This window comes from Protomyctophum parallelum (assembly GCF_964188405.1).
Source record: "Protomyctophum parallelum genome assembly, chromosome: 5".
Classification (NCBI taxonomy): domain Eukaryota; kingdom Metazoa; phylum Chordata; class Actinopteri; order Myctophiformes; family Myctophidae; genus Protomyctophum; species Protomyctophum parallelum.
Genome location: NC_139702.1, coordinates 8,061,326 through 8,087,420, shown reverse-complemented (window position 1 = coordinate 8,087,420; position 26,095 = coordinate 8,061,326). Strand labels below are relative to the sequence as shown.

Genomic DNA, 26,095 nt, shown 5'->3' with positions numbered 1-26,095 from the left:
TCCCTCTGTATCACTTTCACTGTTTAACTAGACTCATTGATAAAACAAAACTTTAGAACAAACTGTATGATGAAATATGACTTGAAGCAAACTCAGATTCCTTAAAACAGTAAACCACATAGTGTGTGTGTGACACCAAGAGAACACTATTAGCTTGTAGGTAATGTTCCCTTGATACATACCTGATAAATACATAAATGGTAAATGCAGCCTAACCTTTTTAGTCAAGCTGAGTCGCTTGGTGGTGTGCTTTGATGCCAAGGTAAACAGAAATATATAAAAAAATAAAATTGCAACACTTGCTATGATGACATCCTCTTAGGGGTCCAACTATCGATTATTTTCTCTGTGATCATTTTATCAATTACATTTTCTGAATATAATAAAATAAAATAAACACTTTTTAAATAATGGACTAAATTAATTTGTCTGATTAACCACACCGCGACGCATTGTGGACTTGTAGATCTGCTATTTTCTGTATTTCGATCATTGTTTATAATCTTGATTAAGTTTTACTCATTGACTGCCACTGACGTGTTTGATGTCTCTTGTTTTTTTCCCAATGGAGCTGGATGGCGCTGTTCGCTAACCTATGGGTCACCATTGGTTTTCCCAATGGAGCTGGATGGCGCTGTTCGCTAACCTATGGGTCACCATTGGTTTTCCCAATGGAGCTGGATGGCGCTGTTCGCTAACCTATGGGTCACCATTGGTTTTCCCAATGGAGCTGGATGGCGCTGTTCGCTAACCTATGGGTCACCATTGGATGGCGCTGTTCGCTAACCTATGGGTCACCATTGGATGGCGCTGTTTGCTAACCTATGGGTCACCATTGGATGGCGCTGTTCGCTAACCTATGGGTCACCATTGGTTTTCGGGGGTTCCCGGGAAACCACTTGACACGTCCATCACATGACCGGAAAATAAAAATAAAAAAATGCTTTGCTAAGCCTGTAGGAGCCGGCGGGAAAAGCACCACATACAGTAATGCATTCCTATGGGCAACGGCACGTGGTGCTCGTTCTACACCAAAGCCTGTAGCTTTCAAACGGATTGTCCCTTACTGTATATGGATCAGGATTGTTTTCCGATTCTAGCACACCTGTGTGTGCGCGTCATTTGAGGCCATCCGTGCGCAGAATGGATCCACGCAGAATATTCTATGATTTTTCAAATGTTGTAACTGTTGCACCCCTGCATCCTTTTGATAACCAGGAGCCATGTGACACAAAGCTCCCCTTTTCCCACCCTGAACAGGTGTGTGTTTTCTTCCCTCAATACTGTACAAGTGTACAACCACTCCGGCTATAGACCGTCAAAGTGGTTGTCTGACTGTTCTCCACCGGCTTGCATGTGAATGGTGACACAGATGAGTGGACAGATAGACCTCAAAAGGTACCTCATGGGAGGGATGAGCACACACATTGATCTGTGTGTCCACACGGTGCCAACCAGATCACCGTAACCTGGCACCTCACCCCGTTGGAGCCTGGAAAAGTGCAAAACTTGAATAAAGAGTGAATGGAGGAGCGGAGCAGTGTCTGGTTTCACAGAGACATGAGAGGAGAGTGACGGATATTACAGCACGGTCATTCAAAAGCCAGGTTCGTAAATGGATATATGTGCCTTTGTTCATTTCAGTAACCGACTATCCGGTTGCCTTTTGTTTCCTTGCTTGAGTAGCTTTGTCTGATGAATGGTGTGATTGAATGACAGGAGGAGAGAAGAACAATGTACAATACATTATAAGCCTTTTAGATAATGATGCTTGTATCATTATTCATTACATTGTCTTTAGGTCTCTAAGGCCTTACCTCCTCTGCCTTACTGACTGACTGTCTGTCTCTCTATTTGTCCCTCTGTATAATTTCTTAGTTCTTTTTTTTTTCACCCCTCCATCTGCTCATCTCATCGTTTCTCTCTTCACCCCTGTCTCTCTTGCTTCTCTGTGATAACTACAATATGCACATTTTGCTGCTGTTCCTGTGCATTTCACAAATGCATGCACGCATGCACACGCAGTCACGCACATGGTGTGTGCAAACACAGGATAAGATTTATATTACAGATTTTTCAAAGGTATTGTTATTTCCTTGTATTTGTGTAATGAAGTAAGGTTGTGTCTAAACCTCCCTGGTTATTAAATGAGCACGGAGCCTGGCCTCTCTGTCTCTATGAGAGGGGTTTCACTCACTTTTTCGTCTTTTCTTGAATATTGTTTCTTTCAAATGTTCCATACAGTATACACTGAAATATACTGAAGTGTGTAATAATGTACGTTTGTTTTTGTTTAGAGAAAAGTTTATTTTGGCCATATTGATTGAGCTAATAATCTTCTTGTAGCTGATTGACTGGTCGGTTGAGGGTATTTTTACCTTTGTTCATTTCATGCCATTGTAGGTTTAAATGTATATTGTGGTAGAATTTATTATCTCCGCCAGGTCAGAGAGGTGCAGAGGCGTGAGGTCATGTTTTCGCCCCATGTGTTTTCGTCCAACCAATTATGCACAAATGACCATCAAACAGGGTTTTGATACTATACATACAGTTTGCCATTCACATAGCTGTGTGTGTTTAGGGGGCCCTGCTATGTCTCATTGAAAACGCCATATGAACGCAACATCTAACCCATTCTGAACGGGCACCCATTTTGGTGTCGGCATCAGCGATACGAGCTTGTAGGTCTGCTATTTTAGAAAAATCGAAGAGCGACTGACATTTCTAGAATCTGATCTCAGGTCAGAATGGGTTAATCAGACCAGTGTGTGTCCAGTGGAAACCTCGTATGAATCTGATCTCAGGTCAGAATGGGCTAATCATACCCAAATTGTAATTTCAGTTTGAGGGCTCTATAGAGCACACCTCCCCTGTTGGGGTGCCACAAACGTGAACATTTGTGCTATCTGTCGTACAAACTCAATTTCCTCACACAACTTCCTCGTGAGCTGGCACATATTATGCAACCCTGTGTAGGCAACCAGACTTGGTGGAGATCTGCACTCTAAGGAGCGCGCTTTTCTTTTCTAGTTGTTATGCAAGAGCCTTCTATCTGAAAGGGGCTTGTTTATCTTGAGACAAACATTGACATGAGGGTGTCGATCCTTGACCTTATGAGTTGTTCTAACAAACTGAATATTATAGAGTCAAGATGTCTCTTTCATGCTGGTCTTTTGACTATGACTAAAGCTCCCCCCATCTGTGTTTATAGGGGATAGTCTAGTCTGGCCACTAGAAGCAGAGGACTACTTGACTATACTGACCTCTGTGTTTAATGTACTTCTCCTTTGCCCTCTTGTAATAAATGTATGTATTAAACATACATTTAAGTGGTCCCCCAGGGGCTCTAAACTAAGTCCACTAGTATTTCCCTCTACGCCAAACATCTTTGCTGAAAATAGCTGATCTACAAGATCACAACATGTTGTGACGTGTTTCGAGATTGTAGGTTGTCCTGTAGATTGTCACAGATCTGCTATTTTCACTGATTTCTTTGGCCTAGATTAGGGACGCTATAGGGTTCAAGTGGTTACATTTCAATTTACAATTAAAGCATTTAGTAGATGCTGTTATCCAGAGAAACGTACAAGCATGAATCAGAATGAGCAGAATAAGCAAGAACGGGTCGATAAACAATGGTAAATAATTAGTGCAGAGAGAGACAGACGGAGTGCTATCTCAAATAAACTATACCTCTTATATTGGTTGCTTGCTGCCTGCAGCCTTATGCAGTATTTCGCTCGCTTGCGCTCAATCTATCACATTTATCATCCCATTGTAGCACTTATTTCACCAAGTCCCACCTCCAGGTTTTAAACCCAGCAATTCTCTGATTCTGTCTCATTAAATGTCCCATTTTTCTGAAAGCTGAGGGCCAGAGGGTTGACACCAAGGATTCCAATTTCACGACCAAATCCAAGGTTCCCACTCCTCCAGGCCCTTTATCTTTTCGCGTTTCGCGAATTAAATGCAGGCCCTCAGCTTAGCCATTGTCTGTTTTCAGCGTTGTTATATCTCTTCTCAACCTATTCTTCAAGCCAGCAATTTTCTTGTGAAGCTTATTACAAATCTCCATCTTCAGGAGACTCAGAATGCAATGAACTAAACTTGGACTTTGGAAATGTTACAGTGGTTTGTATACTCTGGAGGTTCTTTCATCGAGCACATGGCATTCTTCTCTCTCACTCGTATCTGTACGTTGGGATTCCTCCTTGTTGGCGTTTTCTGTCTAATTTGTTAACTCTTGACTTTATTAAGTCAAACACTAATTCCACCGAGTGTACTGACAACTGTATACAGTCATATAGAGTGTACTGACAACTGTATACATACATGTAGAGCGTGTACTGACAACTTTATACATGGAGTGTACTGACAACTGTATACATAGAGTGTACTGACAACTGTATAGAGAGGAACTGGTTTAGTTTGAAATGTCAGAAGTGCAATACCAAATCTGCACAGACACCAGTGATAAGAGTGAAGGTCACAGGATTTTGATAGTGCAAGTTTTGTTTAGTTTTATGTTCTCTCTCTCTCTCTCTCTCTGTCTCTCTCCCTCTCTTCCCCCCCCCCCCCCCTCTCTCTCTCTCTCTCTCAGTGGGATGTGGTGGTGTATGCGCCGTCGCTCCAGGACAATCTGTCTGTCCTTGGCAGTCGTTACCGTCTGCTTCCACCTCTTCTTGGTGCTCAATGTGTCCGTCTATAAGCAGCCCTGTAGCCCCTCCTCCTCCCCGTTACCCAGGATACAGCGGGCCTTGGAACGCGCTAACTACAGCTCAGTGGGAGTTGGTACCCTCGTCAAGCCACCGACTGATGACAACCACATGGAGTTTGCTAATGAGGTTACCAAAGGTCACTCAAAATCCGCTACCCACAAATTGGCCGCCAAGGGCTTTGCTCGGAAAGAGGCGGAAAGTGTTTCACTTAACATTTTAGCCCCAGAAGGACGCCATGCCACCTACATGCCACCCGGGGGGTCAAAGTTGGAGGCCCTCTTTAGCCACCCACTGTATAATATGCCCACCCTGCCCATACCTGAAGATGATTGGCTTCTGAGGGTCAAACCAAAAGTCAAACCTAGCGAGAAGAGCTCACAAATGTGGTGAGTGCAGCAGGTGTGTGTGTGTGTGTGTGTGTGTGTGTGTGTGTGTGTGTGTGTGTGTGTGTGTGTGTGTGTGTGTGTGTGTGTGTGTGTGTGTGTGTGTGTGGCAATCACTATACTGTGATTGCCTTTTGGCAACCACACTAATGAGGGAGAGAGTGATGTTTTCATATCTGCTGCTACAATAACCAGGAGCAGACATACAGTACATGCGTTATGTTATGTTCAGTAAGCGTTCATCAGGCTCATTGTTATTCATATCACCTCTCTCTCATTTGATTAGAGGAGGGAATTGGCTGAGTTTTGCACTGTATCCATTTCTGTCATTGTTTTGTTGGAAGTTCATGATATTCAATCCAGCCAACAGCCAAAATGGCTAGGACTCGGAGGTCCAATTTATGAATTATGGAGGTGGTTCGCTCTGCTGCTCAGTGGTATAGTTACTTTGTAACATTTAACAGTTTTCTTGGCGCTCTATTTATTTGACCACTTACCCTGTTCTGCGTTGGTTAGAGTTAAAGCTGCAATCCGGAACTTATTTAAATGATTCTGTATGCTGCCCTACAAAACCAAAGTGCGGTAATTATGTTTTTGGACACATTGACTTATTTATTTGTCTCAAAGGTGAAATTATTATTCATGGTGATAAACAACGTCAGGAACCGATAAATTATTTGTGCATTATCTCTTATATTCCAATAACCTGTTTGGCTGCCCAATTGAAACACTTTAAAGCCTATTTTATCAGTTTAATGTATTGTTTGCGTCGCATCTGCACCTTGGCCTTTTAGGGTATGTATGTGAATACAAGAACGCTCGCCCCACGCTCACTTTTTATCCTCAATTCAAATCCGGCTAATCACTTGTGGCTTCCTCACTTTTTGAGTGGTGCAGCCACTCCAAGGAACAGCAACATGTCCGTCCGTCCCTGGCTGTGCCCCTCAAAAGAAAGAAACTCTGAGATGTAAATAAATGGAACCAAAAGGACCCGTAAGGGGATTTGACTGTGCATGTTGCACCTCTGATTCCTTGCTCTCCCAGGATGAGTGACGGCCAGGACGTGTACGAGGATGTCCAGTGGAACAGTAGCAGTGACAGTCACCCCCCTTGGCTGCGTTTCCACCTGGGAGTCTCCCGCTGGCAGCTTTATCCCCAGCGGGACTCCAACATGGAGGCGCTGATCCAACAGTTATCAAGCCACCGCATCGTCAGCTCCGGTCTGATATGAACAGATTTCCTGTTTTAGCTGAATTGTACATACATTCTGTATGGAATATGGAATGATCTTGTAGTAGTATATTGTATTTCCTACCAAACCACATTTCGATTACATCAATTTTGTTATTGTTTTTGTAAAATGTGGCTCCAAAGGGCCGAGCTGTGTAGGAGTCGGGTCTGTAAATATGGGTCTGGGGCTAATGTCACAGAAGATTTGAACTAATCAGCTGTAGGCCAAAGAAGTAAAAAGCCCTGGACTGGGCTGAAACCTTGCCCAAATATGGAGATGACACAGTAGGCAGTAGCCCTTGAAGTCCCGTCTCTTGAAGTCCGAGATCCACATGGAAGCAGCCTGTCTTGTTTGTGTTTCCCTTTCCTCCCAAATTAGTTCCCAATCTCCCCACACCACCCTGTGTCTGATAATACTCCCCCAAATGTTGGCCCGGGGAGGTTGTTGACTGTAGTCCCATGGTTTCCAGAAGGTGACAAATCCGGTTCCTTTTCCCATAGCTGTGTTATTGGGAATGGGAAATCATATGGGAAAATGAATAAAAACTGGAAATGGTTATGTTTATGTTACCTTCTGCAAACCTGGGACTCAGCCTTTACCTTTCAGCTGATAGTGAGTCACTGGGAGAGTAAAACATGCATAGGTTCACTTCACGATATATCTCCCCCAGTTCCCCCCTAATGCATGCAGTACTAGGGCAGTAATGTGCACACCCACAGTCTCTGACGGTTGCGTTGGCTTCCAGCGAAGACAGACCAAACGCACTGCTGATGGGAACGGAACACAGGTCCCTGCGGTGGGACCTTTATACCACCTAGACGCCTGAATGTCATTATAGCCTCCTAGTTGAAACACTGGTCGTGTGTGTGGGGCTGGCCATGACCCTGGGATGATGACGTGTGTGTGTGTGTGTGTGTGTGTGTGTGTGTGTGTGTGTGGGGCTGGCCATGACCCTGGGATGATGACGTGTGAAGACAGAAGTAGAGGACTGAATTAGTATTATGTTGTATACCAGACACTGTATACAAGTAAGACGCGCAAACGCGTGAAGCGAACGCAGCTCGTAAATTGCAATAACAACAATTAGAATAAATTACGTACTATTTTGTGTGTGTGTGTGTGTGTGTGTGTGTGTGTGTGTGTGTGTGTGTGTGTGTGTGTGTGTGTGTGTGTGTGTGTGTGTGTGTGTGTGTGTGTGTGTGTGTGTGTGTGTGTGTGTGTGTGTGTGTGTGTGTGTGTGTGTGTGCTACAGCTGCGCCCTCTGGTGGCGCACAGACAGACATGATCTGCAGGGTCTCATAGTTAGTGCTCAGTGCGTTCGCAACCAGAGCATAAATTAAGCATTAGTGTGCTTCTGTTAGAGGCTATGCGAATTCACTTAGAGTAACGGTTTCCAGCAGCTGGAAGGATTAAAGGATTGCGCTCCTTGTGTGTCTTAGTGTTTTTAAATAATTTAAAACTCTCTAGGCCGCCCCTCTGACTGTATTTTGAGAGATGCGTGCTTGACTGAGTGTGCATGTTCATGTTTTCTGAGAGAGAGCGAGAGATAGAGGGAGGGCTACAGTAGTAAAGGCCTAAAGCACTAAAACAAAACAAAGAGACGTGGCAGACCAATTTATGCTAGGCTTTTACAGTGGCTTTTACAGTGTTTTGAGCTGGTACATCTGTTACTGAGTCAGAAGACATGACAGAGGTGTTTGGGTTAGCGTATGGAGTATGGAGTATGGCATATGGCGTATGGAGCGTACGCGGATGTTGCTATGGTAACGTTCCCTGCATTGTTTTCAGTGCAGAAGTCCGGAGGGACGCAGCTGAAGCTGGTGATGTCATTTCCCAACTATGGACAAGCCATGTTCAAGCCCATGAAGTGAGTCAATGAGGGAAACCCAATACACCACACATCCAACACATATACTCAACATAGTATACAGCAAGTACAATCCAAGTGAGATCTATGATTCCGTTTAGATGTATTGACTTAAATCATAGGTTACAGGTGGTGAAGGTTATTGCACAAGGTCAATGTAACTGTGTGAACGTAATTTACACCAATAGGCAGGAGAGAGATGATGAATCCAACTACAACCTCTATTACTTCTCTGATTTTGAAAGGCACAATGCAGAAATTGCTGCCTTTCATCTGGACAGGTATGGCAATTCTAAATAAATGTTTTGGAGAATCCAGCATGGACCACACTGCAATGAGCACATTGAAATTGCATCACATTTACTTTTTTCTTCTCTCAAACAATTTGCCCTTTTTTGTTATTCCTACATACAGTATGCACTATGTTCTCTCTTTCTCTGTTCCTGCCTTTCTCTCGCTGTCCCTCTTCAGTTGTATAGCTCCTGTAGCCTCGGAAACCCAGACATTTTTTATACCTCTTGTGGTCTGTCGTTAACCCTGCCTCTCTCTCTCCAGAGTCCTGGGTTACAGGAGGATCCCTCCAGTAGTGGGGAGGCTGGTGGATGTAGTCAAGGAGATAAAAGACATTACGACCGATCACAAACTGGCCCGAACCTTCTACACATCCCCTGGTACCTATTACAGTTCATTTCTTTAGTGAAAGTAACAATATCCCATAAACTGATCATAATATATCATTGTCCTCTGCTCTTTTTGATTGATTGATTGAAATATTTATTAACAGTTTGCAGAATTACAGAACATTTCAAGCACATACTCAATACAAAGACTTAAATGTGAGTGGACGACCCAATTAAGCATTACACTTGTTTACAAGAGGGTCCACCATGTTCAATTCATCAAAACATTTAGAGACGTACAAATAGACACTTCTATATAGACAAAGAACAGAACAGGAATTCATCATAAAGGAGGTAAAAAGGGAAAAGAAACATATACACAGTGAGGTCTACAACCTCCCACCTCTCCTCTTTTATGTGCATGTTTACTCCTCTCCTCTCTCCTCTCCTTTCTGTTTGCATTGCGGCACTATTACTTTCCTTTCGTCTGGCTCCATCTAGTGGGGAATGTATGTTTCTACGGCCAGTGTTCCTACTACTGCACGACAGAGCATGCAGCGTGTGGTCGTCCCCGGGCCCTTGAGGCCTCTCTGGCTGTGATGCTGCCAGACCTCACTCTGGCCACCCGCAGATCTTGGAGGTCGCCATGGAGACGCTCGTACAGCCGCAGCAAGCTGGCAAAGTGGGTGTATATATCTGTACTTTTGTTCTTCTGTTGTTCTGTTGCATAAACCGCTTTTCCAGTATACAACTTAATGTGTTGTCCTGTGAAATGAAGTGATTCATTTTGGTGGTTGTTTGTCTTACCACGACCTCATCAATCAAAGAATCCACTTCACATTACTGCTCACCACCCAAAAGGCACTCCCCAAGCTGTCTCCCCCCTAACGCTCTGACCTCCTCCAGCTTCATGTCCCTACTGCTCACCACCCAAAAGGCACTCCCCAAGCTGTCTCCCCCCTAACTCTCTGACCTCCTCCAGCTTCATGTCCCTACTGCTCACCACCCAAAAGGCACTCCCCAAGCTGTCTCCCCCCTAACGCTCTGACCTCCTCCAGCTTCATGTCCCTACTGCTCACCACCCAAAAGGCACTCCCCAAGCTGTCTCCCCCCTAACTCTCTGACCTCCTCCAGCTTCATGTCCCTACTGCTCACCACCCAAAAGGCACTCCCCAAGCTGTCTCCCCCCCTAACTCTCTGACCTCCTCCAGCTTCATGTCCCGTCCCGTCCCCTCCCCTCAGGTCCAGTGATGTCATCCTCCTGGAGGTCCCCATAGAACCGTCTCCGAACCTAAGGCGACAGCAGGGCTTTCTCTGTGACTGCCCCAAACCTCTGGAATGCACTCTCCAAACAAATCAGAGACACTCCCCTGCCTCCCTTCTTTCAAAACTGCCAATAAAACCCACCTGTTTAGAATAGCTTTTTATGAGCTGAGAACCTGAGATTGATCTCAACTCTTGTTTTTACTGTTTTATTGCTTTTAATTCACTAATTAATTGACTAAAGTTCACGTCCACTTCGTACTATGTCACTGCACCCATGAACTGTGGAAACAAGTATAGGCCTATGCATGATCTCATAATTATCGTTTCAGGTGGGAGGTGGAACCAGATTACTGTGAAACTGTGAAGAAGACATCTCCATACGATACGGGTACCAGACTGGTGGATGTCATGGACATGGTCATACTGGACTTCCTTATGAGTAGGTTCATGCTGTGTGTGCACTATAAACTGAGTTTTCATCTAAAATCTAAACACTTTGTAATGTGTACTTGTTGTGTTTAAAATGTTTTCGATAACTACGATTTGATAAACCACAGCAGTGGTATAGAAGTGGTATATTGTAGCCTCCCATATAAGTTAGGTAACATAACATAACAAAACGCTCCTAAACTTTCCAAAGTTTCACATTTTGTGTTTTGTTTTCATAAATGAATGCCTTTAACTATCATACTACAGTGTCACACAAAAGTATCAAAAATAGCAATATGAAAATGCAGCGCGGTGGTTGTACATGGTTGCCACTACAAACGTATGTCTTTATTACATTTAAAATACAAACTATATAAAAATATCAAAAGGTAATTGAAAAGTAGCTAATTGATAAAATAGTTCTAAATGGACACACTCTTTGAGGTTTTCCAAAAAATGCATGGGATTCATTTATCATCAAATTAGGATCATGGAATCATCATTTCACTGCATAAAAAGAAAACACAAGACATTTTTCACACTTCACACACAAGATAAATAGTAAAATGGGTCCCAGCCGGTTTATTTCCCGTTGCTGTGTTTGGGAATAGCCGAGAGGAAATGAACTTGGACCCAAGCTGTTCCCTAGCAACGTAATTACACTGCAACTCACAGGAACTGCTGAAGAGCACAACTAAAGTTGTATGAGCGCTACTATGGCAACGAGACATTGCTGTGGTTGCATGCCTACACTTCTTCAGGTGAGAAAACCAATGAGATAAAAGTTTATCTGTTTAAGACTTTTGGTTTGTTTGAAAAGTAACTTTATGAACATTAAACATATATTAGTCAATACCTGAAATTGATATTGGTAAAATGATTCTGCAAATGAATGAACTCATGTTGCACTGTGTGTGTCTATAGCTAGCAAGCAACTTTGACAAAGCTAGGTGAGCTAATGATCCTAGCTTGGAAGTGTCTAGTTGGCAGGATGTAAGGATTATATCCTATATATTTAGTTAAAATTGCAGCTGTTGGGAGTGATTGACATTAGGTTAACATGATGATGTCACAAAAACAAACAAGCAAAGTTAAACGGCTAGATTTGATTGATACTGTGATACTTCTGGCAACTTTTTGGACTGTGCAGTTTTCCAACAGTATTTGAAAAGGAATAAGCTGTATGCAATTGCTGTAGGATTGTGAAGAACTTAATGGCCACAAAAAGTAACTTGTATTTCTTTATTTCCATGCTAGCTTGGCCAGACTGTATTGTACCCTTGGGTTGCTGTTTGTGGAAGCTGTCCCGTTAAAGACTTGCTGATGCTATAGTAACAAGGCACCTGCGGCATGTTTGCTGCCTCAAAAGAGGACAAACCCCCTGATGTGATTTTAAGGGACAGAGGCAGGGGCAGCGCTACGTTGAGCCCCAAAGCTAAGAGAAATAACCATGGCCGCATGGCCAGTGTTGTTTCTCGGCCTTCTGTGACTTTACCACCACTATGTCAGGATCAACAGCGCTTATCTGCCTTTGCATTTAAACCCCTGTCTGGCCGTACTTCCATCCTTGAGCATCCCCCTGCACCCAGGACCGCTGTGTCAGTGTTGGAGCTGCCTCGCCTCATAGCACAGGTGGGCCCCGAGAAGGCCATAGGTGACACAAAATGGATGCAAGGACCTCGTCTCATGGCCTCGGCATTAAGCACTGACATCCCCGTCAGATCTGTGCGGGGTAGTGAGACAACACCTCAGAGGTAAGCAGAATGGTTTCTTCGACTGGGGCATTTGCATTATATTTTAGACATAATAGATGCTTGTGCCCTTATAAAGGTGAGCAGCATCTGACTGAAGCACTACATTAGAAAGTCTATAGGCCTATATGTAAATACATAAATCAAACATTTTCTATTTAATTTCCAGTGATGGGACCAACCTATTAGCTTTGGTAGAATGTGAGACTCATAATATTCAAATGAAAATGAAAAGCAATTATTGGAACTCGGAAAATACATTAGCTGTATTGTGTGGCTGTTTCGCTGGCCCTTTTTCAATGTGTCCAGGGCAGGAAATTGTGTTCACGGAACATTTTCACGGTTACAAAATGTACTTAGAAAATGATAGTGCCTGATGAACCCCAGTGGAAATGCATTAGTCATGTAGTTAAAGTTTATTTGAGCTCTCAAAGTTGCTGAATGTAGTTTTGTTGCCCAAATTATCTGGCAGTTTTCTTATTTACAATTGTATTAGATTTTTAGAAGACTTAGTAACTGTTTACCGGTGCTTGTAAGTGTACATGTGCGGCACTATGTTTATTACCCCTAGGTAATGTGTCTGTCTGTCTGTCTGTCTGTCTGTCTGTCTGTCTGTCTGTCTGTCTGTCTGTCTGTCTGTCTGTCTGTCTGTCTGTCTGTCTGTCTGTCTGTCTGTCTGTCTGTCTGTCTGTCTGTCTGTCTGTCTAACAGTCTGTCTGTCTGTCTGTCTGTCTAACAGTCTGTCTGTCACAAAAAATCACCAAAAAACTTTGAAAGAGGTTTTATCATGAGTGGAGGAAGAACCATTAACTGGTCCAGGGGTTCTCAACGTGTGGGTCGTGACCCCTCGGGGGGTCGCCAAATTATTTGGGGGGGTCCCCAAATTTAAAAAAAAAAAGAAATATTTTCTTTCTTTCTTTTTTTGCAACTGGAAATTGGAAATGAAGAGTTTACATTATAGTACATGCATACACCTTCCCTAATGATTATATCTGGTTTCAGTATTTATTTATGGTGTATTGTCTATTTTTAAGGTTATTGTAGCAGTCAATTTATTTTGGGGGTCGGGAGGGGGGCGGGGCGGAACGGGGGTTCCGAGACATTGCCAAAGCTTTTTCCGGGGGTCCCACGGCCAATAACGTTGAGAACCCCTGAACTAGTCGCACCGTTTCATTGTCAATCTCCAGAGGCCACTGAGTGTATGCTAACGATGTGTATGCTAACGATGCGTCATGACATTATATATTGGCCAAACGAGGACGAGGCAGCAGCAGAAGCACTGCAACACCACAAACTGTGGCCTTAGTTGGCTGGTGCCTGACTGTGCTCTACTACTCTACTGAGCGTGTGCATTTCATATTCATATGTACTCTATATTCTCTCCAGTCTTACAGATCGAGAGATACTCACGATTAAGAAAGACAAGAGAAAAAGCGAGTGGGTGAAAGAGACCGTGCTGCATAAAGGCCCTCTCTCTGGCACAGAGGTGGTTGAGATCCTGGCCTTGAAAAGAAACCAGAGAGAGTTTGATTTTTACTACCTCAAAGAAGTGGATGAGGACTCATTCAGGTATCTGATATATACTATGACTATGTCCTTATCTACATTATAGAATGCACAGTATGTGAATTATGTACAGTAAGTACGTCATGCTGCTTTAAAACAGAATAGTCACTAAATATTGAGAGATGCTTCAGAAGGGGGCGGCCAGGTCAATAGCGGCCACAATAAAATGTATGGAATGGGTTGGGTCCAGACTACCCAGTAGACTACAGACTACAGTTAGCCCTGTTTTCATCAGGTTCTTGTAACATGATGCAGCATGTAATGTTTCCATTTCCTCTATAGACCTTATGACCTGCACGTGGTTCATCCCGACGATGCTGGCGCTCAACACTACGTATTCTCCCCCAGTACTGTCCTCCATGTGACGGAGAAGGGCTATGGTGGATTTGTTACCCTGGAGGAGTGGTACAGAGAGGCTGTGTTGTGGACGGCTTTGCAAGAGCTCTCGTTCTTCAGAGACTATCCACTGCGGAAAGCTTTTACCCGGTAAACACGCACACGGCATCCATCCTTGTCTGATTTGTTAATAACATTTCCTTGTTTGACCCTGACTATTTGTTTCTAGGTGGCACAGAAATGTGTGCAAGATTACCTTCCAACGCAAATGTGAGACATTGCAGAATATGCTGCTTATGGCGTTGCCTCAGTTCAGAAATGGCCTTTGTCTCCTCTCCAGGTGCATAGATTAACTACCTCATCTTTAATTACTGTAAATAGTAATCAGTGTTGTTCCAAACATCTCACAGTGTCTCCAATCTGCATCTGTGATGCTGCAATATGTTTTAATTGTTATTTACCTTTTACAGAGTAATTGAAGAAGTGAAAGAGACCCCCTGGCTGCCGCAAGATGAGTCAAAGACTTACACGGTGATGGAATTCAAAAACATACTGATGAACAAAAACAAGCAGTGGATGGGGATCATTGAAAGATTGGTGCATTATCGCACTGTCATCCTAAATATGGTACTATGTTTACATTTTTTAGATGATGATTTGCCTTTTGAGATTCATATATGACGGCACTTAAGTCTTACTAGTCGATACTGAAGTTATTGTGGACACACCGTTATTAGTTATATATATTCATCTTTATATACTGGTATATTTCAAAAAGTGTAGAACGTATATGTGTAAATATGTGAACTATTATGTGAAAAAGCCTACTACAGTGTACAGAAGAATTCTGGTATCGATCAGTCCAGAGGTTTGTGAGATTAGCTCCGGAAAACGATTTTAGATGCTGACGTTAACCCATTTTGGGGGAGGGAACCCCTTTTGGTGTTACGTAGCATCATGTCATGCTTTAGCTATTGAAAAATAGCAGATCTACAAGCTCATAGCGCGCCACCGAGTGGCGCGCTACGAGCTTGTAGGTCTGCTATTTTTGAAGAATCGTGAAAAGTGACATGAAAGTGTTTGAGAACGACTGACATAGAAAAACATAGCTTTTTCAAGAAAACAGTCAGGATTTAGAAGACATTTGCAGAGTCGTTCCCAGGTCAAAATGCGTTGCTATTGCTACGGCCTTGTCATTGTCTTGCCTCCAGGTACAAGAGGACGGCTATAGCACACGTCAAGAGCTGCAGTTCCGCGTTGAGCAGTCCACAGCACCACGTGGACGCCACCGACCACTGCACCTTCAGCTGGCTCACCACAGGGAATGGAAGAACAGCTTGGTCCGTGCAGAGGACGTCATGCAGAAGATGGGCAACATGGCCATTCTCGTTGATCAAATGACCATGCAGGGGCTTGTCGCTGTCACTCGACGAAAGATCCTGTCTTTCCTCAACGATGTTATGAAGGTGGGGACACTACTGATGCTGTGATCAAAGGTGCTGTTTCCTCTGCATTCATGCAGCGGCGGTGCCCTACCACTACCAGAGAAAACTAATATCATAATAATGATTCCACAAAACACAAAGATTTTTTTTGGGGGGGGGGGGGGGGGGGGGGGCCTCAGATGACAGTAAAGTGACAATGTAAGGACTTTTAATATCTTTAATATCTGGGGTCCCCAGATCAAATATGATTATTTTGAGGGGTCGCTGCCTGAAAAGGTTGAGAACCACTGCTCTAAAACACAAATAAGCGTTGGGAGCAATGAACCTCTATGCTTCACTGCTGCATGGTATTGCAGAGGGAACAGTGGAACACTACAGTAGGCTAAATCCGGAAAGCGTATGATGAAATGAATGGTATAGAGCAGTTGTTCTATTTAAATTATTGGCTATCTATACTACCCACTTTCCTTGATTTCTGAATCTTTACCCGACTACAACATTTAGTTGTTTTGCATTTCATTTCACCCCATGTGTTACCCCATGTTGTGTATGCTAATGCATCATTCATTTGGCAAACTGATGGGGGGGGGGACTACAAAAGAAAATCAACCATTTTATTTAGGAAGTAAGAAATGGAGTGAAAGAGTTGTGATTATTTCCTCCCAAGCAGATTAATTGTTAGATTAGTAAATCAATATGTTCCTAATTAAACAGCATAAGAATTGCTTTCTATTCAAACTGCTGGTTGCTTGTTCCATTTCATTTAGTTAACAGATCAGCATGCAGTTTATACAAAGATGCTCAGTATTTTATCATTATTCTTAACAGTATTTATTCAAGAAACATTGGCATAAAGACGATTAAATATTTTCCTATTGTGTTTCCCAGAGGGAGAAACCTCTCTTCCGAGCCCAACTGATGTTCAGTGCAGATGGTCAGCTGACCGTAGATCCACCTGTGCACTTGTTTGAGGGAGTAGTGCGTGAGGCTCTCCTGACTGTCGGTGGCTCTGCAGTCCAGGTAACAGTGACTCTGTACTCCGGGTAGCACCAATTGTCCTCTTGGGAATGTTCTGCAAAATAACCTCGCCAACTCCCTAGTGACTTGAGTGAATAGAGATTACTAAAATGATTGGATACCTGAAACATGCTGCTCAGTGCTCAGACTGCTCACACATAACCTTGGTTATGTTGTAGCCTATGTATCAATTATGATATTTCCTTTCATTTATTTATGCTCACACTGTTGCAAAATGTATTCTGCTGTCCTTGTAGATGTTGGACGCGTATGGTTTCTTCCATGAAACCAATCACAGTGAGGCTTCCACTTCCAGCAGCTTGAGGCCCAGCTGTGCTCCAGGGCTCAACCTGGCAGGTTGCAGTGCTTTTACAGGCAAGGGCTTTTGGCTTGTGGTTGGTGGGTGTTTTCTTCCTCCATGCTTTTTCTGGTGTGTGTTTACAAAATGTTAACTTTTCAGGAATTTAGAGGAACAGATGCGTTTTTTAAACATCAACTGGTCAGATTGCCATGAAACATGCTGTGCACGTGACGTGAGTGCTCCCTGGATGATGAACCCCCTAATGCTCTATACATTTTACCACCAATAACCAAATAAGTCAAAAATGTATGTGAAGATGGTTCATGTTGTTTTTTAAGACGGTGTGTGGACCTTCTCTTTCTCTTTTCAGATATTCTTTTTTGATCCAGTACCCGTCGAAATGTTTGGATGTGCACCTCATACACCTCACACCTGCTGCTCATGTGTGTGTGTGTGTGTGTGTGTGTGTGTGTGTGTGTGTGTGTGTGTGTGTGTGTGTGTGTGTGTGTGTGTGTGTGTGTGTGTGTCCAGTGACAGCATGCAGTCTTTGACTGTATAGAAGATACAAGGAATGTCAATGGAATACTGTATGTGTTCTGCCTGTTCCAGGGGTTGAGGAGGAAAGTGGGAGCCTGTCATATTGTTACCAGTCAGACCAGGAGTTGAGCCGCCTGGTGGTTCAGGGCCAGAGGCTGCGAGGCTGCTACCATCCCTTGCTCAAGGAGCAGCTTGAGTGGCAGCTCAGAAATGAAGATCTTTCAGAAGAGGTTGAGAGAGAGCAAGCAAGGATCATGCAGGCAGGTCTCCCCCCCCCCCTTTTCATCCTCTGTTTGTTTATTGACTATACTTTTATTACCTCTGTATGACCTACTGTCTGTAGGTAATATTACCTACTGTCTGTAGGTAATACAGAGGTAATAAAATTACATTGGAGAGCTAAGCATAAATAATCTCAGTTTTTTTTTTAATTTCACAAAGTGAGTGTTCAACACTTTAATTTGAATGGATATAAGGAGATGTGGGGTTTTTTTAAGGTTTTATAAAAAAAAATGCTAAAGCTCTTTTTTTCTGATAGTAATACTTAGTGTTTTCCTCTGGCCTGGTTTATTTTTTATTCTTGTCAGAGAGATGGGAAGACCCAGACTGTTACTGAACAAACACTACAGCAAGGATTACTGTCGGAATACTGAGATATTTAACACAACAAAACAAAACACTGATATTGTACGCATGCACGCACGCACGCACACAAAGTATATCTCAAAACACTTAATTACTGTACTATACATTTAGCAATTTTATAAAGCTGTACTGTGTGTATTGTCATTGGTCTCTGGATAGGAGATTCAGTCAGAGATCCAGCAGTTGTGTGAAGAGTATGCCTGGTTGGCTGACATCCATTTATTCATCAGCCAATGGAGCCCAGCCTGCCTGGAGGCCATGAGGGACCAGCCTACCTTACTGTATGAGAAACACATTGTGAAAGTGTGTTCCTGGACTGAAAGGATGTGCACGCTTCCCCCCTCATTCACTACCTCCAACAGACTGTTTGTCATCCACTGTGCACACATTCAGGAGAAGCTAGGTATATGCATGCAAATGCACCGCTTTAGATGCTATTGTTGCACATTTTGTGAACAGCATCCATGCCTGATATGTTGATGCAAATGCTGTTTGTTTTTTCCAGGAGTACAGTTAAAGTGCATTGTGGGGGAAGTGAAAGCGCAGCTGGTGGAGGAGATGAAGCAGTGCTCAGAAAGCCTGATATCAGATCTGAAAAGGTCTATCAGTGAACTCAACACAGAACCTTTTGATTTGTACGACTTGAACAAATTTGCCTCAATGGTATGAACAAGTCAAAGCAACACTCCAGGACTCTGGAAGCATACATACATTGTTGACCGGAGGCCCCCAGGGGACTTGATCCCCTCATGAATCTCTTTGTGTGGAAATAGCCGATCCAATAGAGCGTTGCAGTCCCTCCCCCTTTCAGAACAACGAGTGGCCCAGGAAATGAATCCCAATGCATTTTTCCCATAGGCATTTCAGAAAGTATTTATTTAAAGACCTTTTAAGCGTCGTATGAAGCCAACTCTTGTCGTGACAAATCATGACAACACACACAATATTTTGGACCAAACAAATAATTACAAGGAAGAAAAACAACAAAAAAAGTGTTTTAACCTGCCGTTTTTTTCTACTTTCTAATTCTTTGTTTGGCCCGAAAAATTGTGTTTGTTGTCATGATTTGTCACAACAAGAGTTGGCTTCGTACGACGCTTAAAAGGTCTTTAAATAAATACTTTCTGAAATGCCTATGGGAAAAATGCATTGGGATTCATTTCCTGGGCCACTCGTTGTTCTGAAAGGGGGAGGGACTGCGACGCTCTATAGCGAACAGTGCGATGTGTTGCAATGTTTGTAGAATCTTTACCTATTTACCTAAATGTTTGCCTGTTATGACATACTCAGAATAGGGACGCTAGGGTTCATTTGATTAATGAATAAAAATAATTATCCAATCTGTATGGTAGAGTATGTAACAATATAACTAACACGTGTGTAGTTGTTGGAGTTGTCTCCATCTTCCATTGAGTAATTTAGACCCTGATGGCCTGGTAGGAAACCTGTTGTTTGGTAATGTCCTTTAAGTTATTTGAAGCAGACGTTAGAAGCACTTCAAATAAATCTTGTATTACCGTAATTAAGGATAAACTACAATGATCATTATCTTCCTTTAGGTGAAGCAACGTGAGAGAAACACTGCTGACATGCAGTTACGTTTTGATCGTGTGCATTCTCTCCAAGACACCATTTGCAAGAGCTGTAGAAAGATGACCTCACAGGAGGTGACGCTGGAAGATCAGGTCAGTGTTAAAATTATGTTTTCAATTTCACGCATGACTTCACTCTTGTCCTACTTTACCCTCCCCTGTCAATGTAAGTCTGTCTCCATCTGTCTGTCTATATGTTTTATATTTAGATGCAAAGCCTGTGGCGACGTTACGTCCCTCTCCTGAAGCAAGCAGAACAGACGGTGTGTCAGCGTGTTCCCTCAGTGGCCGATACCTTGGATCATACCTTCTCATCGTTGGTCAATGACCTTGACGGAATGGCGTCCGACGCCTCTTCCGGACCCTTCCTTGACCCCACTCAGAGTGCTGATGAGATGTTCTCCAGACTCAGTGATGTGTGCAGACGGGTGCATGCTGTCGGCGCCAAGCTGAAAGAGCTTAGTGGGATCAGTGAAAACCTAAGAGGTGAGTGCCCCACAGACGGTGGAACTAGCCAAGTGATTCTCAACCTTTTTAATATCAGACCCCCAGTTTGATATGCATTAAATGGTAAATGGTGCATTTATATACAGTAGCGCTTTTTATCCAAAGCACTTTACATAGATTGTGCATTATGTACATTCACCCATTCACACACACATTCATACACCAAGGAAACCATGCAAGGCACCAACCTGCACATCGGGAGCAATTAGAGGTTCAGTGTCTTTCTCAAGGACACTTCAACGCTAACTAAACTCTGGGGGAGCTCAGGAACGCACTGGGAATCTCACGGTTCCCATCCGGCCACATGGACCCCCATTTCATCTCTGAGACCCCAATGTACACTGTGAAATCTTAACTCAGAGAGTGCACAAATGGCATTAATAAACTCTCTGAGTTACAGGCCGTAATCCCTCAGATCTCTAGACCCCATGTTGAGAACCAGTGAAGTACTGTAGAGGCGGTGCATTCGTTCATAGCCTTGAAGAAAGTTGACAAACCAGTAGACAAACCAGACAGACAACATTGTACAGCTCTCTCAACGACCTAGAATCTGTTTTCTCTGCCTTGGTTTCTCTCTTCAGGGCATCCTCTGGATCTGACTCTGTTTTCTCTGCCTTGGTTCCTCTCTTCAGGGCATCCTCTGGATCTGAATCTGTTTTCTCTGCCTTGGTTTCTCTCTTCAGGGCATCCTCTGGATCTGACTCTGTTTTCTCTGCCTTGGTTTCTCTCTTCAGGGCATCCTCTGGATCTGAATCTGTTTTCTCTGCCTTGGTTTCTCTCTTCAGGGCATCCTCTGGATCTGACTCTGTTTTCTCTGCCTTGGTTTCTCTCTTCAGGGCATCCTCTGGATCTGAATCTGTTTTCTCTGCCTTGGTTTCTCTCTTCAGGGCATCCTCTGGATCTGAATCTGTTTTCTCTGCCTTGGTTCCTCTCTTCAGGGCATCCTCTGGATCTGAATCTGTTTTCTCTGCCTTGGTTTCTCTCTTCAGGGCATCCTCTGGATCTGACTCTGTTTTCTCTGCCTTGGTTTCTCTCTTCAGGGCATCCTCTGGATCTGAATCTGTTTTCTCTGCCTTGGTTCCTCTCTTCAGGGCATCCTCTGGATCTGAATCTGTTTTCTCTGCCTTGGTTCCTCTCTTCAGGGCATCCTCTGGATCTGAATCTGTTTTCTCTGCCTTGGTGTCTCTCTTCAGGGCATCCTCTGGATCTGAATCTGTTTTCTCTGCCTTGGTGTCTCTCTTCAGGGCATCCTCTGGATCTGACTGTCGTGACGGCAGCTCTGCAGACACTTGAAGCTCGTAAGGGATTGTGGGAGTTGATGACTGCATGCACAGCTCAGACACGAGACTGGAAGCAGTTACAACTCAGCCAGGTGACTGTTATATGATTCTATGAAGCTTAGCTTTGCCCCATTCTGACCTGAGATCAGATTCTATAAACGTCTTCTACATCCTGACAGTTTTCTGATAAAGCTATGTTTCTATGTCAGTCGTTCTTCGAATTTTCAAAAAATAGCAGACCTACAAGCTCGTATCGCGCCACTCGGTGGCGCGATATGAGCTTGTAGATCTGCTATTTTTAAATAGCTAAAGCACGACATGATGCTAACACCAAAATGGGTTCCCGTTCAGAATGGGTTAAAAAGAAATGCTACCAACGAACAATGAACAAATTATTTGGTAAACAACCAAAAATGACCCATATTTCCTCTCAGGGGATTAACAACAGATGCTGTCTGTCTGTCTGTCTGTCTGTCTGTCTTCTTGTATGTCAGTTTGTGGTGTCAAAAGCCCTAGAGCAGGTTGATGTGTGGAGACAGCAGGTTGTATCTCTGTCCAGTACCATACCTACCAACGATGCAGTGCTCCAGGAGACACTACATATGGTGGAGCACTTTCACCAACGGCTTTCTGTCGTGGACAAACTGTGCAGTCCCGGAGTCACACATGAACACTGGAGTAACATTTTGAAAGGTCAGAGAGTATAGTCTGTGAATGTATTGTAATGTACTGTACAGCATTACTGTATACGCCTTGTGATAGTGTTCAGTATTCCTAAAATCACGATGGAAATACTTTTCTTATCTTCAGGCATGGGGCGAATGTATACCCCAGACATGAAGCTGACTGTAGATGACCTGATGTCTAAGCAGTTTGGAGAGCACCAGGACAGCATTAGCAAGGTGAGAGGAGAGCTATCATTCACATGAACACTGTAAGCACATGAACACTGTAAGCACATGCACGCTGTTGTAGTTTGGGAAAAGCCCTGGGCCCTAGCGGTCTGGGCACCTACAGACAATACACATTGTCTGTCCTGACAGTAGAAACGTTGAATTTTTGACAGTGTGCGGGACCCTTCTTTGTTTTTCAAAGATAACCTCTTTTTTTTTTTTTTTTTTTTTTTTATTGATTTTTTTTTTTTTTTTTTAAGGGACAGACAGTAGGCTGACAGGAAACGGGAGAGAGATGGGGGGATGACATGCAGTAAAGGCCGTGTCGGGTTCGGGAGTCGAACCCGCGGCACACTGCGACTGGATTACCAGTCCGGTGCCCAGACCGTTACGCCACGGCCTGGGCCGATAACCTTTTTAAGTACGTATATAGCTACAACAGGACATATTTTCATTTGATAAAATGTGGATCTTTCACCTATTCAGATATGTCGAGAAGCAAAGGCAGAGTGGGACATGAAGCAGGCGCTCCTGAAGCTACAGCAGGGTTGGGAGGCCAGACTCTTTGGACTGGCTGCGTTCACAGTGTCTGTGTGGCAACATGACGGCGAGCCACGTGACGGCGAGCCACGTGACAGCGAGCCACGTGACAGCGAGCCACGTGACCGCACCGGCAAAGAGTTTCAACATGACGGCGAGTCACGTGACCGCACCGGCAAAGAGTTTCAACATGACGGCGAGCCACGTGACCGCACCGACAAAGAGTTTCAACATGACGGCGAGCCACGTGACCGCACCGGCAAAGAGTTTCAACATGACGGCGAGTCACGTGACCGCACCGGCAAAGAGTTTCGACATGACGGCGAGCCACGTGACCGCACCGGCAAAGAGTTTCAACATGACGGCGAGCCACGTGACCGCACCGGCAAAGAGTTTCAACATGACGGCGAGCCACGTGACCGCACCGGCAAAGAGTTTCAACATGACGGCGAGCCACGTGACGGCACCGGCAAAGAGTTTCAACATGACGGCAAGCCACGTGACCGCACCGGCAAAGAGTTTCGACATGACGGCGAGCCACATGACCGCACCGGCAAAGAGTTTCAACATGACGGCGAGCCACGTGACCGCACCGACAAAGAGTTTCGACATGACGGCGAGCCACGTGACCGCACCGGCAAAGAGTTTCAACATGACGGCGAGCCACGTGACCGCACCGGCAAAGAGTTTCAACATGACGGCGAGCCACGTGACCGCACCGGCAAAGAGTTTCGACATGACGGCGAGTCACGTGACCGCACCGGCAAAGAGTTTCAACATGACGGCGAGCCACGTGACCGCACCGGCAAAGAGTTTCAACATGACGGCGAGCCACGTGACCGCACCGGCAAAGAGTTTCGACATGACGGCGAGTCACGTGACCGCACCGGCAAAGAGTTTCAACATGACGGCGAGCCACGTGACGGCGAGTCACGTGACCGCACCGGCAAAGAGTTTCGACATGACGGCGAGTCACGTGACCGCACCGGCAAAGAGTTTCGACATGACGGCGAGCCACGTGACCGCACCGGCAAAGAGTTTCAACATGACGGCGAGTCACGTGACCGCACCGGCAAAGAGTTTCGACATGACGGCGAGCCACGTGACGGCGAGTCACGTGACCGCACCGGCAAAGAGTTTCGACATGACGGCGAGCCACGTGACCGCACCGGCAAAGAGTTTCAACATGACGGCGAGCCACGTGACCGCACCGGCAAAGAGTTTCAACATGACGGCGAGCCACGTGACCGCACCGGCAAAGAGTTTCGACATGACGGCGAGCCACGTGACCGCACCGGCAAAGAGTTTCGACATGACGGCGAGCCACGTGACCGCACCGGCAAAGAGTTTCAACATGACGGCGAGCCACGTGACGGCGAGTCACGTGACCGCACCGGCAAAGAGTTTCGACATGACGGCGAGTCACGTGACCGCACCGGCAAAGAGTTTCGACATGACGGCGAGTCACGTGACCGCACCGGCAAAGAGTTTCAACATGACGGCGAGTCACGTGACCGCACCGGCAAAGAGTTTCGACATGACGGCGAGTCACGTGACCGCACCGGCAAAGAGTTTCCTGCAGCCGACATTGTTTTCAGTCAGCAACATCCAGTGCAACAGTCCTGTGGCGGCCATACATCCATCATTACTGGTGAGACTAATTAGCCTGACACTCAATCTGATTTTATCTAGCCAGAACATATTTTCTTAATGGGCGTGGCTAGCGATTCAGGGCTGGAGCCAGGCTAGAGACTAATGCTTATTTAATTTTTTACTATATATGATGGTGTAGCTGAATGTAAATAGCAGTTCTTCAAGCTCACAACGCGTTGCGATGCGCTCTGCACACTCTTTGTACAACAAAGTAGAAATACTTCATACTTCATTCATAGCTCACAATGCATGGATATTTAAAAAATTATAATAATGATGTTTTTTTTTATGGAAGGCTTGTTAAAATGATCTCAGTTCCTCACTAGCTTAGGGTTATCACAATTATTCAACTTAAATTTGTAATCGTGACAGCCCTAGACTAGTATACATTATAAATATCCCATGTAGAAGTTGTTGCTGAAATATGTTTTAGATGTGGAGATTGTCCTTGCTGAGACAGAGGACAGTGTGAGGACTTTATCCAATATGTTGGTGTCTCCGCATGCTGCTGATTTCAGACCAGAGGTGGAACACTGGGTGCATTCGCTACAAGAGCTCGGTAACATGAACATGAATACAGGAATATGACTGATGAGAGTTGGATGGCGTGAAAGGTTATGAATATATGCCTAAATAATGCCTTTTTCTGTCTCCTCTTCCTGACTATTTGCAGAGGAGCTGCTTGATTTCTTTGAAAGATACCAGCAGACATGGATTTTCCTGTCCAAAATGTTTTCTAAAACAACTATTTGTAATCAGAGGGTGGAACTGGTAGGTAATAGGTATATTAAGTACTTTTGCTCAAATACTGAATACTTTATTAGTCAGAAATGTAAACAGCACATGGTACAGTATAAAGCCATTAATTCTTGTTTCCATTGTTGTCTAATGGGTCAAATAGAATTCTAAAGAACTTTAAACATTCATAACCGGTTGTAACTGAAAGTCCAGGTTTGTTCATATTAAGTATTTATTAACCACACAAACCTTTTATAAGGTTTAAGTGCTTATGTTAATTTGACCTTTCTCTTCATTTATAGCTGGAGAGGTTCCATCCAGTGGATAAAACATTCAGGGACATCATTTGTTCGATATCAAGTGACCCTCATGTGCTGAGCATTGCACAGTCCAAGAAGACAAACAGCCTGTTTCATGGCAGTAGCCTTCGCCAAATCCTCATCAATGATCTGTCTACAATGGAAGCTATTTCCAACCAGATTCTGCATGTACCCCGTGGAGAGTTCCCAAGACTCTGCTTCCTGAGCGACCGAGAAGTGATAAAACTGCTCTCTCTGCACCCCACACCTTCCACCTTGCTCCCTGCTGTGCGGAAATGCTTTCAAGGAGTACGCTGGCTAGAAGTGGACTGTGAGATGACAAATGACACAATAGACACCTCTGATAAACTCATACAGATGAAGATCCGAGGGGTCTTTGGCAGCTTCAAGGAGCACATTGGTTTTCAAAGTCCTGTAGAATTTAGTGTGAATCCTCTGGTTTGCCTCAGTCTAGTGGAGA

General features: G+C 44.3%; 2 protein-coding genes across 2 annotated transcripts in view; both read left to right on the top strand.

Annotated features, from left to right (window-relative positions):
* Nucleotides 1-4,604: 4,604 nt before the first annotated feature.
* Nucleotides 4,605-26,095, top strand: part of fam20cl (family with sequence similarity 20 member C, like) — a gene marked incomplete at both ends in the record, with an annotated part of 56,261 nt that continues 34,770 nt past the window's right edge. The window contains 7 exons of the mRNA XM_083765619.1: nt 4,605-5,104; nt 6,146-6,321; nt 8,121-8,199; nt 8,388-8,480; nt 8,755-8,870; nt 9,321-9,501; nt 10,415-10,524. Of these exons, the coding sequence (XP_083621745.1) occupies nt 4,605-5,104; nt 6,146-6,321; nt 8,121-8,199; nt 8,388-8,480; nt 8,755-8,870; nt 9,321-9,501; nt 10,415-10,524 (1,255 nt within the window). The remainder of the gene's footprint in view (nt 5,105-6,145; nt 6,322-8,120; nt 8,200-8,387; nt 8,481-8,754; nt 8,871-9,320; nt 9,502-10,414; nt 10,525-26,095) is intronic.
* dnhd1 (dynein heavy chain domain 1) overlaps nt 11,865-26,095 on the top strand; it is a gene marked incomplete at its 5' end in the record, with an annotated part of 43,517 nt that continues 29,286 nt past the window's right edge. The window contains 14 exons of the mRNA XM_083765534.1: nt 11,865-12,268; nt 13,652-13,834; nt 14,114-14,317; nt 14,638-14,698; nt 15,379-15,633; nt 16,501-16,632; nt 16,887-16,986; nt 17,540-17,731; nt 19,739-19,797; nt 19,953-20,190; nt 21,456-21,509; nt 22,302-22,393; nt 22,871-24,575; nt 25,922-26,049. Of these exons, the coding sequence (XP_083621660.1) occupies nt 11,865-12,268; nt 13,652-13,834; nt 14,114-14,317; nt 14,638-14,698; nt 15,379-15,633; nt 16,501-16,632; nt 16,887-16,986; nt 17,540-17,731; nt 19,739-19,797; nt 19,953-20,190; nt 21,456-21,509; nt 22,302-22,393; nt 22,871-24,575; nt 25,922-26,049 (3,807 nt within the window). The remainder of the gene's footprint in view (nt 12,269-13,651; nt 13,835-14,113; nt 14,318-14,637; nt 14,699-15,378; nt 15,634-16,500; nt 16,633-16,886; nt 16,987-17,539; nt 17,732-19,738; nt 19,798-19,952; nt 20,191-21,455; nt 21,510-22,301; nt 22,394-22,870; nt 24,576-25,921; nt 26,050-26,095) is intronic.